The sequence below is a fragment of the Canis aureus genome, chromosome 3 (genome assembly GCF_053574225.1).
Source record: "Canis aureus isolate CA01 chromosome 3, VMU_Caureus_v.1.0, whole genome shotgun sequence".
NCBI lineage: Eukaryota > Metazoa > Chordata > Mammalia > Carnivora > Canidae > Canis > Canis aureus.
The window spans coordinates 85,140,551-85,159,377 of NC_135613.1; the positions used below are offsets into that span (position 1 = coordinate 85,140,551).

An 18,827-nucleotide genomic window follows, 5' to 3' on the forward strand; every position below is an offset into this window, starting at 1 on the left:
TGGCATAAAATGTGAACACTGTGTTCTGCACCCATAGTCCTAGCACCGTACTAGGAGGATTTGCTCATTAAATCGGTAGCCCCAATGCATTGGGTGGAGAGAAAGGCAATCTTGAGGGCGATGGTGTGGATCCAGGGTATTTCCCATTAAACGAGCTGTTTTTGCCAATTTCACACCTGATAAAAGTAACACTTCTCTTCCCTGATTCCTTTCCCAGGGCTCTGCCTTCCTGTCACAGCCCCTGTTTACAGACGGTTCCTCCTCGTGAGCGTGAGCGCTAGCCTTCTCGGTCCTAGCACTGGCCAGGCCCAAGTTACTCAGCTGTGCCTGAACAATCTCAGCATTGTTGCCCTCTGACTGTGTATCTAGGTCACCATCCTTTCCTGCCCTGCCTGGGGAGAAGAATGGGGAGGAAATAAACTTCAAGGGCAAGAAACTCCTATTTCTTTTTCTCAATGACTATTGTGAAATCTAAAATGGCTCAGAGTCTACACAATTTCTTCTTTGATTTTTGCTTTCATGTTTTAAATCATGGACTCACATCTTTAAAACATGTGCTTCAAGGGAGGACGACATACTTGCCTGAAAACCATGCTTTAAGAATCTGAATTCCATGCTTCTATATCTAGCCACAGCTTTTGTTTTTGATTAGTAACCTACAATCACAGCTACAAATCTAATGTGCATTAAGAATTAAAGCATTTTGAATCAAGGGAGGAAGTCAAAGAGTCAAAGAAATCATTTGTTGAATCTTAGAGGTTATCTATTCCAATAATCTCACCAATTGACATGTGAAAACAGACGAAAAGGAGCACTGCATAGCCAAAGACTTATAGGAACATATAACTTCATAGCTGGAAGGAAACAGACGATCCCTATCTCACCTCCTCCCAGAGTTGAAATCCCCTGTGTATCATCATGGCAGAGCCAAGGGTTCTGGTCCGAGAATCTAGAAAGTTGGGCTTTTATCTTAACTCTGCCGCCAATTAGGAATGTGACCGTGGGGAAGTTGCTTAATTCCTGAAAAGGATAACCTTATTAGACTTATTAGAGATGCTCTTTAAATACTGGCAACCAAAATCTGCCTCGTTGAAATTTCTGGTCATTGTTCCTACTTCCTACATTGTTCCTCTGGAGTTAATGGGAAATACTAAAGTTACTAGGTCAAATCTCTTTCAAAATGGATCAAAGACCTAAATGTGAGACCTGAAACCATAAAGCCTTGAAGAAAACAGAGGCAGTCATGTCTTTGACATTGGCCATAGAAACATTTTTTTTTTTTTTTTAAATTTATTTATTTACGATAGTCACAGAGAGAGAGAGAGAGAGGCAGAGACACAGGCAGAGGGAGAAGCAGGCTCCATGCACCGGGAGCCCGACGTGGGACTCGATCCCGGGTCTCCAGGATCGCGCCCTGGGCCAAAGGCAGGCGCCAAACCGCTGCGCCACCCAGGGATCCCATATAGAAACATTTTTTAAGATATGCCTCCTCAGGCAAGGGAAATGAAAGCAAATTAAATTATTAGTAACACACTGAAATAAAAAGCTTTTACACAGAGAAGGAAACCATCAATAAACGACAAGGCAACCTACTAAACGAGAGAAGATGTTTGCAAATGATATATCCAATAAGGGATTAATATCCAAAATATATTAAGAACTCACATGACACCAAAATCCCTGAATAATCCAATTAAAAATGGGCAGAGTTCCTGAATAAACACTTAGTTTTTTTAAATTCAACTGTTATTTCTCCAAGTCTCTTTTATATCCTTGATTCTGGCAACCTCAAAGTTGAGCCCATAGAATGCACTCAATAAAGGTCTGCAGAATGAAGGAGAGAAACAAACCATTCCTCATCCTGGTTCCATCCCCTGGGTGTGTGCTCCTTTCGGTTCTCTCTTAAAATGGAGTACCCAGAACCAAACACAGCCTCCAGATGTGCCCTGACCAGCAAAAAAATGAAAGAATGCAGAGGATTAGTGCCTTCCTTGATCCATACACTATACTTCTATTAATATAGTCAAAGACTGTGCTGGCTTTTTGGGCGCACACTTCAAAGCACTGACTCATACTGAGTTTTGTAGTCAACTAGGACCCTAGCTCCACATATGTACTTTAACAAAAAATCACATGCTCCTCTGTTAAGCCTAGTCTTGCCCTTCTGTACTTGTGCAGTTTTTTTAAAAAAAATCTAAATTCTGACTTACAATATTTTTATTAACTTTATCTTGTTGGTTTTGACCTATTATTCTAACCTTTTGAATCTTGATTTTGTCATCCAGAGTATTAATTATACCTCCAAGATTAGTTGCTAGCAAATTTACTGATGAAAAAATTGACCAGGATAAAAACAAGAAAAATGATCTATCACTAGAAATTTCCCTCCAGGATGACATAAATTTGTTAGATACTCTTGGGCTAAAGAAACTCAATTAGCCATGAATTACTTAAAAGTACTACATACAGTCCTTGCCACACCTGGGTGGCCCAGTCAGTTCAGAGTTGGGACTCTTGATTTCGGCTAAGGTCATGATCTCAGGGTTGTGAGCGCAAGCCCCGAGCCGGGCTCCACAGTCAGTGCAGAGTCTGCTGGGAATTCTCTCTCTCTCCCTTCGCCCCTTCTCCCATTCACGTGCATGTTCTTTAAATACATAAATAAATTCTTAAAAAAAAAAAAAAACGTACTATAGTCCAGGCCATGTATGTCCATTTTGTCCACACAGATATTAGGATAATACGGCAAAAGCTTGCTGAAATCCACCTACATTTAATAACCAATGCATTCCTTTAATGGTTGAATAATCACACTAAAGAAAGAAACTATGCTAATCAGGCAGGGCACCTGAACACATACTGATTTCTGGGGCTCGCCATTTCCCTCTCTGAGCATGTTCACAAAACGCCTATTTAATAATCTGCTTCAGAAATTTCTAGAGATAAATGTCAGGGTCCAATGATTTGCATCCATTTTTTTTAAAAGGCAAGATATTTGTCCATATCCAACCCAGCATATCCTATATGCCAACTTTTTTTTTTTTTTTTAATGATCTTAGGTTTTCAATGATAAATACACTTTTTTTAGTTCCATAGAGTATAATTCATCTGGGTCACGTACAGGAGCTTTAAAATAGGTTAAGTGCTCTCTTATTTACATTCCTAATTTGGTCTTCTGGTTTAACTGTGTCTGTCCAATTCTTGTCAAACCATTTTCCTTGAGAGAAAAAACCCAGAAATTAAACAGCTTAGCAAACAGATCAATTCACTGTTGAATAAATGAATAAATGCTTTCTCAATATAGCCAGTGAATAATATAGCTTCTGTTTCAAAAGATTTACCTGTATTTCCTGTGCTTTTCTTGTTTTTCTTAAGTCTTCTCCCCTAACATTTATCTACAACTTACTGGACATCATTCTTATTAGTTCTATTGCTATTACTTTGCATTACTGAGGACGTGTCCCCCCCACCCCTTTTTAAAATATGTGCATACTTGTAGTCTGATCTCCGTTAACCACCCTGGTTTCATCTGACCTTGATTCTTCCCTTTCCTTACTGGAATTCTGTGTTTAATTTGTTTATTCCATTTACTCCATACATACTGGTGGAGCTTTGTGTAAGTGCCAAAGAATTAGATTGTAAGGTTTTGTGGGAAGGGATCTTACTTAATGCAGTTTGGTATCTTCCTCAGCATTTAGCATCGTAGTGTCAGTCATACAACAAGCCATCGAAGTGAATGAATCAATCTTATTGCAAAATTCTCAGTGATAACTTCTGAGTTAGAATTTTAAGTTAACTCATTATTATGGCCTATAAAATGTTATTATTTTTTTAAATCTCATTTGCTGTTCTCATGTGAATTCTATTAATAACATTCATCCACTTCCAGTCTCCTGTTAGCTGTTTTCCGTAATATCCAGTGTTAGCTTTTTTATGTCAAAAGAAAAATTTTTTTAAAAGATTTTATTTATTAATGAGAGACACAGAGAGAGAGAGAGAGAAAGAGAGAGAGAAAGAGAGAGAGGCAGAGACACAGGCAGGGGGGGACGCAGGCTCCATGCAGGGAGCCCGACGTGGGACTCGATCCCAGGTCTCCAGGATCACGCCCTGGGCTGAAGGCGGCACTAAACCACTGAGCCACCCGGGCTGCCCCAAAATTTCTTTTTTTAAGCTTCTTGGTCCTCAATGAATTGACAGGTCTTCGGCTGTGTATATTCTCTCTACTATCCTTGAGTTTTGCTCTACTCGAGTGGGGAATCTGCCATGTGAGCATCGTGTGCCAAAGAACAGAAAGTCAGAAAGCCTTCCCTTTGTGCCACCTACACATCCCACATTTCCCTTTTTCTTCCCAAGACAAAAGAACTTGCAGAGAGAAGATGAAGGATACAATCTGGGCTCCCAGGTCCTTAAGTTATCTCAAAAAATCTCAGAATTACTAGGAATACAGTCCCTGCTTCCTCGTGTATCGTCATTTATTTCTACACAAAAGGAGATAATAATCTACTGATTTAATGAGTAGCTGTGGACTTTTAATCACACGTCGGATATGGTCAGAAGGCTGCTATGCTGTCCTCTGAGTTACGCATCTCAATCTACACAGTAGAACACGGGGTCATTCTCTGCTCCTTCCCTGTTTGGAATCCACACACCTCCCGACAACAACACAGAAGTACATAAACAATCACTGAATCTAGGGGGTGCTACGCCTCCGCACCCTTCCCCACTGCTGCAGCCGTTCCTCAGCAGCCTTCATTTCTACTGGTGCAACCCCTTCCTAATTTGTCTCCCTGGTTCTAACTTTGCCTCCTACTAATCCTCTGGGGCACTCTTTCAGTGATTTCTCTAAGTTACAAAGTTGATAGTGTCATCATCTGTTTGCACGTTGTAGAAGGCTTCCCCACAAATGGGGGAAAACTTGATCTGTGAATGGCTCGTAGGCTTTCTTCAGGGTAATGTGGCCACTCCTGCTGCATATCTTCTATTCCTTTTGTTTTGTCTTTAAAGGTTTTATTTGACAGAGCCAGCTGGAGATGAAGACTGAGATAGCATGAGCAGGAAGGAGAGGGAGAAGCAGGCTCCCTGCTGAGCCCCAGGACCCTGGGATCATGACCTGAACCAAAGGCAGATGCTCAACCAACTGAGCCACCCAGGGCTCCCATACATCTTTTATTCCCAATTATATATGACTTCTTTGGATTATCACAAATCTGCCAGGCTGTTTACTGCTCTGCCACCAATACTTTGGTCTCCAATGTCTGCTCTGAACTTCCCTTCATCCTTTTCAATCCTGTCTCAGAAGTCATCTCTCCTGTGAGCCTTCTCTGGACCTCCCATCATCCATCACTTCATCCCTTCTATTCACCACATATAGTTCTTTTTAAAATCCTCACTTTATATTCCAATCCCTTATTTGTAAGATTGTACCTCCAACTGGATATTAAACTTTCCAGGATAGGAATCTGGGGTCTTCTTTGTATTTTGATCACTTAACATACTGTTTGGCACAGAATGGGTAATCAACAAATATTAGTTACTAAAGGAAGTAATGCTCTCTGTGGGAAAAACAATGGTCTTAAAGGATTAAAGGTCAAAATAAGCTTTGCAAAAGGCAAACATCCCAATACTTAAAGCAGCAAAAGAATAGTTAAGTTCTTCAGTATTCATGCTTATGGGGAAAGACAGTAAGAGATTTAAAAAATCATGGACAATTTAGAAATCCTTTGTATTTGGCATTTGTATGTATTTATATAAACATTTGGCAGACTTATTTTCCTAATAACCTTTTGTTTTGGCTAACATTAAAACTAAACTGTGTGCCAACACACCAGCTGTAGGGTAAATGTTGTAAGTATCCTGGGCAGTAAGTCAGCTGAGCTAGAATTAAGAATTCATCATGAATAATCCATGCAATTCACACCTGGTTATGCATTCCCCTGGAAGGCAAGAGAGGTAGAAGGAAGGGAGTGGGTCAGCCATGCTTCGTATCTGGCACACTATAAATCCTAGAGAAGAGAGACACCTGCCAGCAGTCTATGTTTTTGTCACTTTTCCTGGCAAATAGGCCCAGAGGACAGAAGAAACTCAAAGTCAAACAAAAGCAAAGGGGTTATGAGGACTGTGAGTCACACTTGTATTTTGGGAAGTGCCCCTGATGGATGCAGCAGCATCAAACTGATTCCAGCCCATTACTTGAAACTAGTAAGAAGAAAAGAAAGTGGCACAATGTTTGGGTAAAAAAATCACCAAAAGCAAGAGTGAAGTTACCTTCCTAACAAAAACAGGAGAGGAACATACTTGAGAGGTTCTGTGTTCATGGGATAAATGAGACGAACTGCAAGTGGAGAGCTCTAGAAGTTTGTTCTAGATTTGAGTATCGTGATACCCTTAGGCTTCCAATTCAAAAGCTTCTTTACACAAATCTAGTATACCTCTGAAGACCTTCAGATCAACTTTTTCAGCTCCTTACTATGTTGCTAATGCACCATAATCCAGCTTTGAAACATCACAGCTGATAGACTTTAAAGCTAGGCAAAATCAAAGTCATGCTCTTGGATGACTGCCTGTGCTCTTCGTTTGATCCATGTAAAAGAAGCAGCAGGACATCTGTCTCACAACCAGAAACCCCCTAAGAGTCTCTGGAACAGTCCACGTCTCTGCTCTAAGCCCAAGAGATTCCTCTGTCACCACAGTTTTCAAGGCAATACAGAGTATAAAACTAGTTCATACTCTTCTGTGGAAAAGCACTCTCAGTGGTGAGAAGAGCCACAAAGGCTTCACACAGGCGGTGTGCTGCAAAGAGTGGAAATAACACTGAAAAGTTGCAGTTTTGGGCTTGGCTTGACCACTTGCATGAACTGAGGTCTGGCTTCCTTCTTAATAAAATGGGCTAATTCTTGCCTTGTCTTACTCACTAACAAGAGCAAATGAGAAAAATGAAAGCATTTTTGAAAGTGCTTGTGTGTTGGTGCATGAGTTGAAGAAAGACTCCTTTGGATCCTCTTAAAAGACTCTACCAGGCCCTAGGAACTTAACATTGGCAAGATCCTGAGTGAGCTTTTTGCATTTCATGCCTCAGTTGTCCCTTTTGCAAAGCGGGTTCTCCTCCTGGCAGGCTCAGCAGTGTAAATATTAGAACAACGAACCATTTCTGTCCTGTATATTTAAGACTGGGGGCAGTCCCCAAGAGATTATGGGTAATGTGAAGAAGATTATATTTAGGAATCCTTCCTAAAACAAGACCCTAGAAACTTTCACTGCAAGTGAAAGTTTTAGACTGCATGATCCAAACATCTTTTTCTTCCCTTCTTTCCTCGCTCCTGTGTGAATAGCAAGCTTGGGTCATTCTCAGTCACCAGGCACCTATCCTGAGCCTTTCTTTCTCAGCACCTGGGGCAGGAAGGTGGGGAAGGCTGATTAAAATGGCCACCCATTCAGAAGAATATTGAGTCCATGGAGGGGAAAGGGCAGGGAGAGGGAGAGAAATGCTTAGAACTGGAGCACTGGAAGAAAGGTGAGACACAAAGGAAGGCAGAAGGCAGGAAGTTCATTGTTGTCTTGACAACCACACCTCTGCTGTTTCCAGTGAGTTCACCCCACAGGGAGGTGTCCAGCTCTGCTCTGGGCAAACCCCATCACTGTGGGAGGGGAGGGCAGAGGGAGAACAGGAGGCTGGAAAGGTGGTAACTGCGTGGTCTACATGATGGGACCGGCTCCCAACTTCTACTAGACTGCAGGTTAAAGTATGCTCAGCCATGATCTGGGAGAGAATTAGGGACTGGGCTTAAATAAGCACACGTGGTAGGGCTCCAAGTTATGCTGAGGAAGCTTGAAAAGACTAGCCTCAAAGAACGAGGCATGGACAAAAACAGATGTCAAAGAAAAACACTGAAAGGAGGATCGGGAAAAGTAACTATAATGAACAGAATCACCTTGGGGTAGAAAAGCTACCCAAAGGTATTCGTTTCTAGTTTCCTGTCTATAGGCTGAATTTTAAAATCTTTCCAAATAGAAGGTTATCCATCCTGATACTAAGGGTGTGGAACAGATCTCTGGCGACGACTCCAGAATCTCCACATAGTAGGGATTCTGGGGGAACCACTTGTGGTTAGAAAACAAGGGGCACAGGGGAGGAGGTGGCCAAGGGACTTATCTTGAAGCTGCATTTACACAGCAAGCATACCATGTTTACAGATTATATATTTATTGGGGAAGGACTAAATTCCCCCCAAGAAAATCTCTGGCACCATAATTACATCAGCAGTAGTATTTCCTACGGGTTTACCTGTACTCCCTCCCTGCTCTAGTACCATCCAGGTCTACTCCACGGGGCATCTGGTGAATCTATATCTAAAGATAGAGGTAAAGATCAAACCTCAAGCATAACATATGGCTATGTCTCCAATATGTCTGTCTCCAAGTTAACAGGAAAAGGCAAATAATCTCCCCCCATGGCTGAAAGCAGTAGGAAATACCCTGGATCATTTAAGAGGTGGATAAGATTCCCAACATGGGTGCAATCTGACCCCTCAGTGAGATGGAAATCTAGGATTCTGGTCTCCAAAAAGGAGCAACTAGCTTACAGAGAGTGTACCAACAGTTTTTTTCAACGTTAGATGTCCAGCTGGTTTAATTACGTAGACTTTCTGGTTTACTCCGGGTTTCTGAGTCAGAAATGTTCTCCAGTGAATCAGCTCCAGGGCTGACTGCCTGAGGGGTGCGATATACTCAGCAGGGCACATCTGGCAGGACATCCTGCTCGAGGCAGCAAGTGTCCACTGAAGACCGATCAGAACCGAGGGGAGGAGGGTGAAAGATACAAAAGTCACTGGCCCAGAGGAGAGGGCAGATAAGCAGCTTCTGAATCGTGGAGCACGCACGACAGGGAATGGTTTCCGTGACTATCCCCAAGACCAGGACCTGTAATCCCCAAGTGAGCACTCCCTCCAAGAAGCGGACCGGGTATAGGTTAGCCTGCAGCGCCACCTGGTGCCCAGAGGGAGGATTCCTAGTCCAAGTCCCCCACGTAGCAAGAGCTTGCGGCGCTGAGATGTGTTTAACAAAATGATCTTTCTCTGTCTTCTGGGCGCATGAACACTCTGTCTCGCACACACACTGTTTCTGCCTCTCTCAGGTATTAAAAATACATTTAAAGGTTACTTTTTCTCTAAAAGTAGAAATAATGTCCTCTTTTAAAAATGTTCACTGTCTGGAATATTCTTTATGCAAAACCTGTCTAAATAATATTACGTCTACATTACGTCTAGCTTTAAACGCTTACTTTCCTCTATAAAGCCTCCCTAACGTTTACCCCCAAGAATCCTACTGTTTTTTTTTTTTTTTACTGTGTTTACCGTCTACACCATGGCATTTAACCTCATATTGTTCAATAGTTCTAACTGGTTCATATGGGTTCTCTCTTCACTTAGGCTAAAAGAACCTTAAAGTAGAAAGAGTCACATTATAAAATCTGGAGAGCTAGTATTCAGCTGCTACTGGATGCAGACGCATCAAATTTTATCCAAAAATTATTTGTAAAGAGGTCACTATAACAAAGACTACACAAAGTTAATTTCCTAGAGAGTAAATGAAGAGCTGGTTAGGAGCACCTGCATTAGGAGGCAGTTCCCCAGTCTGAAGAAACTCTGAGGTTCTGCTCTGGATAGGACTGGGGAAGGAGACTTTAAGTATGTAAGACAGGATGGAGAGCACAGATAAAAATCACAAGAAGAAAGGGTGAAGAAAAGAATTTGTCTTTTGCTACTAAGAGATCCAAAGCAAGCACACTATAAAGACTTCTCCAAAAAGAAACACATTAAAATGTAAATGTACTCTTTACATCAGATGTTACTGCCCTAGCAATTTAGAGTCCCCAAGGAAATGGAACACGGAGCTTGTAAACATGGACGAGAACTCACACTTAATGAGTGCTCCATGCGCCAGGCATGCACCGGGAGGCTTTCGTTATCCTCTCTTATCCTTGGACTACCTTTATGAGCTATGTACTGTTATTCCCATTTGGAGAGTAACTGAGGCAGAGAGAGGTTAAGTGACTTGTTCTGTCACAAAGATAGTAAGATGCAAAGTAGGATTTGAATTCAGATCTGACTTCAAAGCCCATATTCTTACTTCCCTGTGTGGAAGGAAAGAGGTTGAGAAGCACGACAGCAGGAGATGCTTCCAGAGAGGGCCAGCTTCCATGGGCCACACGGTGGGAGGTCCACAGCAAAGAGGTCACTACGTTCTTTTGGAAAGGAGAATGGAACTAGGATAGGAGAGGGCCTGAAGGGCCCAAAGGAAAAACCTCTTCTCAGGTTCAACTGTGGCTCTGGGAATTCAAGGTCCTCACTTAGAGAGCTGTGGAGGAGGCATGTAACAGACACTCAGTTTACATTGTTGTTTCCGGTCCCCCAGCACTACTGAGGAATCCCTGAGATCCTCGCTAGTGATTATACAGGGACTGATTGGAATGGCATGTGATGTTCATTTGACCAAATTTCCATGTGTATTGAGAGAATGAGGAATAAGACAGAATCCTTGCTCTCAGGATACTGACAGTCTGGAACTGTCCTTCGGAACTATCCTAGGTTCCCACGTGTACTTATGGACGGCCATGAGACACCAGCAACTTGACTTGAAGAAGGGTTCTGAGGTTTAAATAGCTCCTGATATTGTTTTATTCTTAATAGATGCAATGATCAATTCTGCCTCTCTGAGTGTATGAGAATTTACAGGCAGAAGGACAAAAACACACAGGCACAGGCAATCAGATACCACCTACCTGTTACAACCTTAAAGATGTATTCAACTAGAATATGGTATGATATTACCATCAAGAGGGTATTATCTAAGGGTATTATCATACCCTATTATCCTCAGGATATGATAGAAAAAACATGATGTCTTCATCCTAAGATGGGTGTAGAGTAAGTGACACCCAAGAACTATAGCAGGGAGACCTCTGGGGCCCATCCTGGCCCAATCTACATAACTTGAGAACTCCCCTTTGTCAAGGTCTAGTGGAAGAGGCATGGGACAAGCAGTGCTCCTTTCCCCCAAGGAAGCACAATACAATGTGAGCAAAGCCATAAGTGCAAAAAATTATTTTCAGTACATCTAAAAGCTACTTGAGTCAATAATGAGAGGGCCAGAAAGTAATCTGACAGGGTTTGAGATAATTTTGAGACTTAGTTTGTGTCTGGGGCTCTTGCAGAAGTATGCTACCTTCCTACAGAACCTGTGCATAGAAAGAGATCAGGTGTAAGAAACCACAGGGCACCAGAAGCAAATTAAAATAAAGAGAAGTTTATGGAGGAAAAAAGAAAGCTGCAATCTGTGTTTCTTGAGTAACTCTGAATCTTAACTCTGAAAATCTTTTTCTGATTGGGAAGAGGATGTAGACTAGGGATACCTAAGGAGACCATGCAATCTCTGATCCAGGAATGTTAAATAAAAAATATGCAGACAAAAATGAATCTATATACTACCATCGTATGCATGTGTCCAAGTCCACTCAGGTGGAAAGCAAGAGAGATTAGTTGCAAACGAGGGAGGCCGAGGGACTCCCCAGTGAGGCCAGTTCTAGTGGCCATGGCTTGGTGAGAAACTCTGCAGAGTGAGGAGGTGGGGGAGGCAGTATGGAGTACCAGAGACTGCATGGACTTTGAGGCCAGGATGATCGAAGTGGAATCTTGGGGGTGGTACTTACTAGCTCGATGATTCTGGGAAGGTTAATCTGAATATCCTTTTCCTTACTTGTAAAACGTGTAAATATATGTGTTTCACAGAACTGCCCGGCATGTTAGTACATGAAGCACACAGCTGCTTAGCTGGTATTGTTAGTGTTAGTATTAAATAAATGTCAGCCCCTTTCCTGTTGCACTTGCTTGTACCCTTTGGTGGCCTGGAGTTTCCCTGAAGATATGACCAATACGGAAAGACCCTTTAGCCACCTACTACCTAGACATGAGCACATGGACTCCACTTAAAGAACACCTAAGACTCCAGAGAGGCCGAAAAGAATTAGTGCAGGCAAACAGGACGTGGTCAGCCATTCAGACGGTCTCTCAGAGAGAGGACATTCGTGCCTGGCAGCACAGCCCTCTGCGATGGTCCTCTCCTCGCTCTCCACATGCCTTCTCCAGACTTTTCCTGGGAGATGGTTTGTAGAGACTGCGTTTCTAAGAAAACGAGTCCATGGCCTGGCATAACGTCCAGAGCTGGCCATTTAATTTTCTCCTGGGTCCCCTGTTTGTGGGACTCCTTAAACCTGACACATTCTATCTTTTCTCCTTCATTTCTCTATAATTCCTGATTTCACATACTTTTCTACTCTCCTTTGCCCACAGATTCCAGAACCTTCTCCTTTTTTCCTTCCTCTTTTCACACTACTCCATTCTCACGTGCCCCCCAACACACACACATACGCACACAAACACACTCACTCACTCACTCTTTAAGAAATCCTGATGTAGATGCCAGGAATGTGTCTGCTGCCCTTTTGACACAGAGTCTGATGCCATCTTCGGGGCCACGGGGAGGGCAGAGCCACGGGACGTGGCATTCGTGTACTCTACTGCTAGCTTGCCTCATATTTTTATCGTGGCCTTGCTCTGGGCATCCAGGCAGGGAACCAGTCCAGCTTCTTCTCATTCCTTTGATCTACATCAGGCCTCCATAATAATCTCACCCCTTACCTTGGCTGGATCTTCCTGCCCCAAACCTTCTACCATCAATGAAGCACAGTACATCTCTCCTCTTTCCCTCCAACCTAGTCATGTCTGAGTACTTGTCCAACTTCCTAACCCTGAATCTGATGCATGCAGGGATATTGTTAAGTTTCTTCTGTTTTCGGACATGAGCGGTCTGCACAAGCTGGATTCACTCCTTGGCTTAGACTGCTCCCCCCACTCCTCTGCCCCTCCCTTTGTCTCTAATTCCAAACAAGGAGTGCTCCTTCTTACATAATTGGATGTTCCCAGCACAGAAGCTGACATACGAGGTCAGGCGCGCATGCGTGCAAGACTTTCCTTTGACTTAACAATGCCTTTTTTGGGCATCTAACTTCTCTTCAGCTCCCTTCCCCCACTCTCTCCACACCATCAACAATCAAAGGAGATTTATGAAGGCTGGCTCAGATCAGCACTCTTCCAACTTTGGCTTAGAAGGAGGGGTCATGAGGTTGAATTTACTCTCTCTTTTTTTTTAGGCTAGAGAGAAAGCTCAAGAGTGAGCGAGTACACGCTCATGATTTGGCAGGAGTCCTTGGCTTCCAAGGCAGTTATGTATATAGATCTTTTAAGGGAGCAAGGAGAGTAAACAAAGCTGAAGACAGAAGAACTTATCTTCTTGGAGCTGATAATGGTGGAGGTTGGAAAATTATGACATTTTAAGGAGATAAACGTAAGTGTGGATGGCTGCACCATCCCTGATGCCCAGGCTGCAGGGTGTTCAAGATGACCAGAGAAGTGGCAGTAGCTATCAGTGGCACCAATACCGACTCTCCTTCCCTTTAAAGTGCAGAACTTAAAGAAGGAGAGCCCAGTACTCTGCAAAAGGATACAGCTCCGATACTCGTGGCTTCAGAGACAGAACATGATGCCCCCTGAGCAGGCGTCATGGGGACAGTCTCCCAGAGGTCAACCCCGAAGCAGGCAGGGACCACACCATACCTCTTGTCAGAGTAGCACTGGTAGGTGGAGGGGTGGGGGAGGTGCTGTAGCTTTGTGGGGGGGGGAAGGGATCAAATTCCAGCTTATTTGCTTACCAAAGCAAGTAAAGCCCAAGAATGTAGCACTGTATGAACTCCTTTTTAAAAATAAAAAGTAATGTAAGCTGTCCAGGGGAGAAGTAACACGGGCTGACCTTAGGAAGCTGCAGGGCCCTTTGTGTTACGTGTGAATGTGCGCACACTGAAATGTGGTTTGGATTTTACAAAGTGACTGATAATCTCCTCTTGAGGAATGTAGACTCTAAGGCAAAAATTTTTACTGGTTTTTAATCTCTCTAAATCCCAGGGTAATCCCTAAAAGATAAAGTCATTATAGCTGAAAATCAGGCAAACGTGCATTCAATTTTGCTTGTGGTATACTTATTAGCTCTGTGATTTGGATTAAATAACCACAATTCTTTGTAAGCCTCAGCTTCCTCATCTTTGAAATGGGATCATGATCCCTCCTTCACAGAGTTGTTAAGTGGATTAAGTGATATAATATGCTGTGTGTTCAGCATAGTGTCTGTACAAAGTAAAATTGCAACAAAGGCTTGCTGGATACCAAATATTCTGAAGGTGACAAGGTTATAATGTCTACACTTTGAGTCCTGAAATAAGCCCTGTCTTGTCCATGTCTACCATACACAGGGGAACTTGCTAGTATGAGACCACAGATCCTGCAAGCCTATGGAAGGGGAACTGGAATTCTTTTTCTAGATATCCATGGTTTCCTCTTGACTCCTATCTTACAAAAGCTTCAAGAGTACTGTGAACCCAACACAAGGGATTTCAGAAGAGGGCCATGTTTATACATCATTAAAAAGATGGAATGATTTCTAGGGAAAGATGGAAGGCCTTGACCACGGAAGGATGAGACTCTTAATTCTAGTCTGTGGAGACTCGGGGTGAGAAGGGTGTCAGCCGGCTGTGTTCCCATTTCCACTGTAGCTAACACAAAACAAAATGGACTTAAGGATACACTCTGATTAGAAATAAGTAGGAACCTTTTGACAGGAAGGGATATGAGACAACTGAACAAGCACAAAACATCACTGCCTAAAAAAAAATCTATGATGAGCAAAGATAACAGATCACAGTTATAACAAGTTTTCAAAAAGTGATCAACCACAGTATTTTGTTCTTGCACAAAATTCATATTGGCTTCATTCAAATTCACTAGAAACATCCAGAATTTCCTTCCTGTAACAAATGGAGATGTCACCCCATTAAAAAAAAAAAAAAAAAAGGAAAAGGAAAAAGAAAGTCAAGAGAAATTTAGCTGTAAGCCCTCACCCTCTCCCTGATTTCGTTATGGTGTGAACTCCCTGTGGGTTTTGCCACCAGGTGGTTACCTACCCAGCTAACTAGAAGCATGGTTCTAGTGGAAGTGTCACGGAAAGGAGATGAAAAGGTTAGAAACGTAGCCTGACTCACAGTCCTCTTCATGAGGAAAGGCACTACTTGATTCCAGCAGCTCTTTCCAGGCATGTAACCAGGAGCACCAGTAATCCTGGAAAATACTACTGAACTCTGTACTTAACCTATGCCTGTCTGTGCCACAAAGAGACCCAAGTGGTCTGCTTCCCCATGTAAGACACAGAAATACTCTGCCAATGAGTCCACTGGCACAGGGTCACCCGGAAAGGCTTTATGAAGCCATAGTTGTTTAGGAGCTCTATTCTGCAAAACTCAGAGCCAGGCACACTGAGGACGCTAGCCTTTGCAGGAGAAGACTGGTATAGAGTCGGGCATCCTGAAGACATAAAAGTAGTGCAAATTTGGGGCCACTAGCAGGAGGAATTAGAAACAAAAATATTTGTTTTTCTTTTCCTTCCTTCCTTTTACTGAAGTGCAAATATTAGGACCTAACATCTACTGGACACCTTTTATGAACCTAAAGAGATTGATATAATTACTATTTTCCAGATGAGGAAGAGAGATTAATCAGAGCATAGTAGTATATTGTGTAGATAAGAGCTTGGGCTTTGGAACACCTGGGTTTGATTTCTGCCTCCACCACACCTTAGCCTGATGACCATGAATAAGGCCCTCAGTTCTAACCCCCACGAAACTGTACAAAATGTGAAAAGTAGGAGTGGAGTCTGTTTTGTTCTCTACTGACCAGCCCAGTGAATAAAGAAGTAAGACCAAAACAAATTCCCAGCTGGACAGAGATGTCGGAGTATTTCAAGGTAAAGCGGATGAATGCTACAAACAGCCTGGACAACTGGCTACCAGTATGGTTAGACCAGAGGGCATGACACATTTACTTCTGCACATCCCATCGGCTCCACTTTATCCTTTGTCTCTTCCCTATCCCTAGGGAATTTATAATCATTGCCCACTGAGAGTAATGCAACCTGGCTTAGAATTCTCAGTCTGAAATTCCCTTGTATTTAAGTCCTGTTTTAGATCTCCAAGAACCCTAACTACGTAAAATACCACTTCAATGATCTGCGTATGATTCTCGAATATATTTCTCTTTATCTGGTACTGGCTCTAGTCCTTTAATATTCCGAGTTGTTCAAACTTTAGGTAAACTTCTTCTTACCTTTTTAATATATAAATCTTAATCTTTTTAAAATTTCCCGACTCATCTATACTTTTCTGTTCCTATTGAGTGACTTCCTATGTTTTGAAACCAATTCATCATGTAAATGACTTCAAGGACAGGGGTAATCAATGATCACATACCAGCTAGTTTTAGAATCTTCCAATTTTTGGAAAGCACTTGGAAGATCAGCAAGGAGAAACTTAATAGAGGAAAAAAGAAACGAAGGCTCGGTCAGCAACGTTCACAAGTGACTGAATAAAAACACAGACTCTACTTCAAGTATGAGGGTAACGAGAAAAGAACTGTTTATTCTTTTATTTGAGATAGAAGATAATTAAATTATTGGACATCTAATGAGCATCTTCTATGTCCTGGGTCCTGTGTAAATTGCTGGGGATATAAAGCCAGGTCTAGTCCTTGGAGAACTGGTAGTCTAGGGTAAAGTTTCTCAACCTCTGCACTACTGATATTTTGAGTAGATGATTCATTGTTATTTGGGGGGGGGGGGGAAGGTGAGGAGGGAGAATGCTGTCTGTGTCATGTAGGGCATTCAGCAGCATCCCTGGCCTCTACCTACTGGATGAAATAGCTTCCTGCCTCCCTTCTCAGTTGTGACAACCAAAAATATCTCCAGATATTACCAAATACCCTTGGGAGAAAACTGCTCCCCACTCGAGGACCACTAGTTTAGGGAAAGATCGTTTCTTTAATACACTGTGATAAGTCGTACAATCATCACAACCGTGAGTAGAAAGGAGGGCTCCTTAGATTTTGGGGCAGGTAGAAGAATATGCCACAAGAAGTTTCACAGAATAAATGACATTTAATGCTTAATTTTTGAAAATATTTAGCAGTAGAAGCAGACAAGAAGAGGGAAAACTCTGGACATAGGGAAGGAGATGGAATGAGAGAGAGGAGAGAGAATGAGCAGAAGAATGAAGAGAGAAAGACCATTCTGGCAGAGATAAGAGGATGAACAAAGGCCCAGAGCAAGAGGGACCACAGAGTGTCTGGCCAAGAGGAAGGGTTTGCATGGGGCAGAATCAGAAATAAGGCTGGGACCAGACCATGTCACATAAGGAGGAAGCTGAAATTTTCATATAATAAATAAATACATACTTTAAACACAGTGGAGCCCTTTTTTAAACAAAAACTTACCTAAATCTCTAGCCTATTATACTGACCAAAATAAAATTGCTTAGACCATGGTGCACTCAGTTTTCCCCTTAGCTTCTAAAGCACCTCTGTGGAACCCTAGAACTCTGGGAAACATAGTAGAATAATCACTTTTGTAGGCAACAGGGCACCACTGAAGGATGTTAAGCGCAGACTATATGTTCATATCTGCTTTTCAGAAAAAGCACTCTAGTGGCAGAGTTGAGTATAGAGGAGGGACAAGGGGGAAAGTCAAAAGGCATGGAGACTGTCAGCCTTTATAAGTGGGTTTCACTTAAGAGACCAGTCGTCAGCTACAACACGTAGGAAAAAGCACATTGGCTTTGGACTTACACACATGTAGCTTCAAAGTCCAGGTGTCACTAACTATGGCCTTGGGCATGCTAGCTTGGGCTTGCCAAGCTCTATTTTCCTCTATAAAATGGGGCTACCTACCTCACTTGGCTGCTACAAGAAAACATATGTACACAGAGGTCAGGTGCTGGCATATGAGGAGAACTCAGCAAATGTAAAAGCACATCATCTTCTTTCACTAGGTCTTTTTATTATTAAAGCTCATTAAGGCTTCCCTAATCTTAAGTAACTCTGAGTGTGGGAGGGGAGATTTACTTGCTTGTTGTTAATGAATTTTCTACTTGTAGAACTGACACATAATTCTGTTTTTAACATTGGTTTTTCTTTTTTGGAGTGACTTATTATCATGAGCCACATGCCAACAGAGGAGGTCAGAATTTGGCTCCTTACTTTAGTATCTGCCAGGATGTCTCAAAGGAGAGAAAAAAAAAAAAAAAAAAAGAATGGTCAAAAGGTCAAAACAGGTATATCTGTTTAGTTCTGAGACCATGTCTCTGGCCATCCTGAGTTTAGCAAAGCTTGTGTCAGTTTCATGGTTAGGAAGTCAGCAACTAAAAACTCCACCCACGTACAGATCTTTTAGGAGACGCAAGTGGCTTTGGGATCACAATCCACATCTTACATCCAAGTATACTTTGATTCCTTACCATCCAATGTAAGTAACTTTTTAAGTTAATATTTATATACCTTTTGGAGAAAACAAACTTAATTTTCAGAGCACTGATCTGTTTTTTCCTTGTCTCACCGTTTATCATCCCAGTGAAAAGGTCAGTGAAGAGAAATGTCCACTGTACACAGTGAAAGGTATAGGGCTTGGGGGTTTAACTGGGTGGAGAATTGATCCCCGAGTAGGAAGAGTTAAGGTAAAGTGTCTTAAGATCACAGGCTGGGTCTATAAATCAGTGGATTATGCCAGAAGCCTCACAGAAGCAGACCCATTTATACTTTAGACATTGAGGTGATTAACACAAGCCTTTCGGTACTCTTGAGGCAGTCTCATCCCTGTGCCCCTATGAGAGAACCTGTCCTCCCTCAGGG

General features: G+C 42.4%; 1 protein-coding gene across 5 annotated transcripts in view; it reads right to left on the minus strand.

The window, feature by feature from the left end:
* The window catches only part of SNX19 (sorting nexin 19), a 40,978-nt gene that overhangs the window by 9,399 nt on the left and 12,752 nt on the right, over positions 1-18,827 (minus strand). Inside the window, exon 10 of one of the 5 annotated variants that reach the window (XM_077894203.1) lies at positions 1,632-1,946. The exons of the other annotated variants lie outside the window; for them this stretch is intronic. Within the exon in view, the coding sequence (XP_077750329.1) occupies positions 1,814-1,946 (133 nt within the window). The 3' untranslated portion in view covers positions 1,632-1,813. Of the gene's footprint in view, positions 1-1,631; positions 1,947-18,827 lie in introns of those variants that run through there. 5 annotated transcript variants of the gene reach the window in all.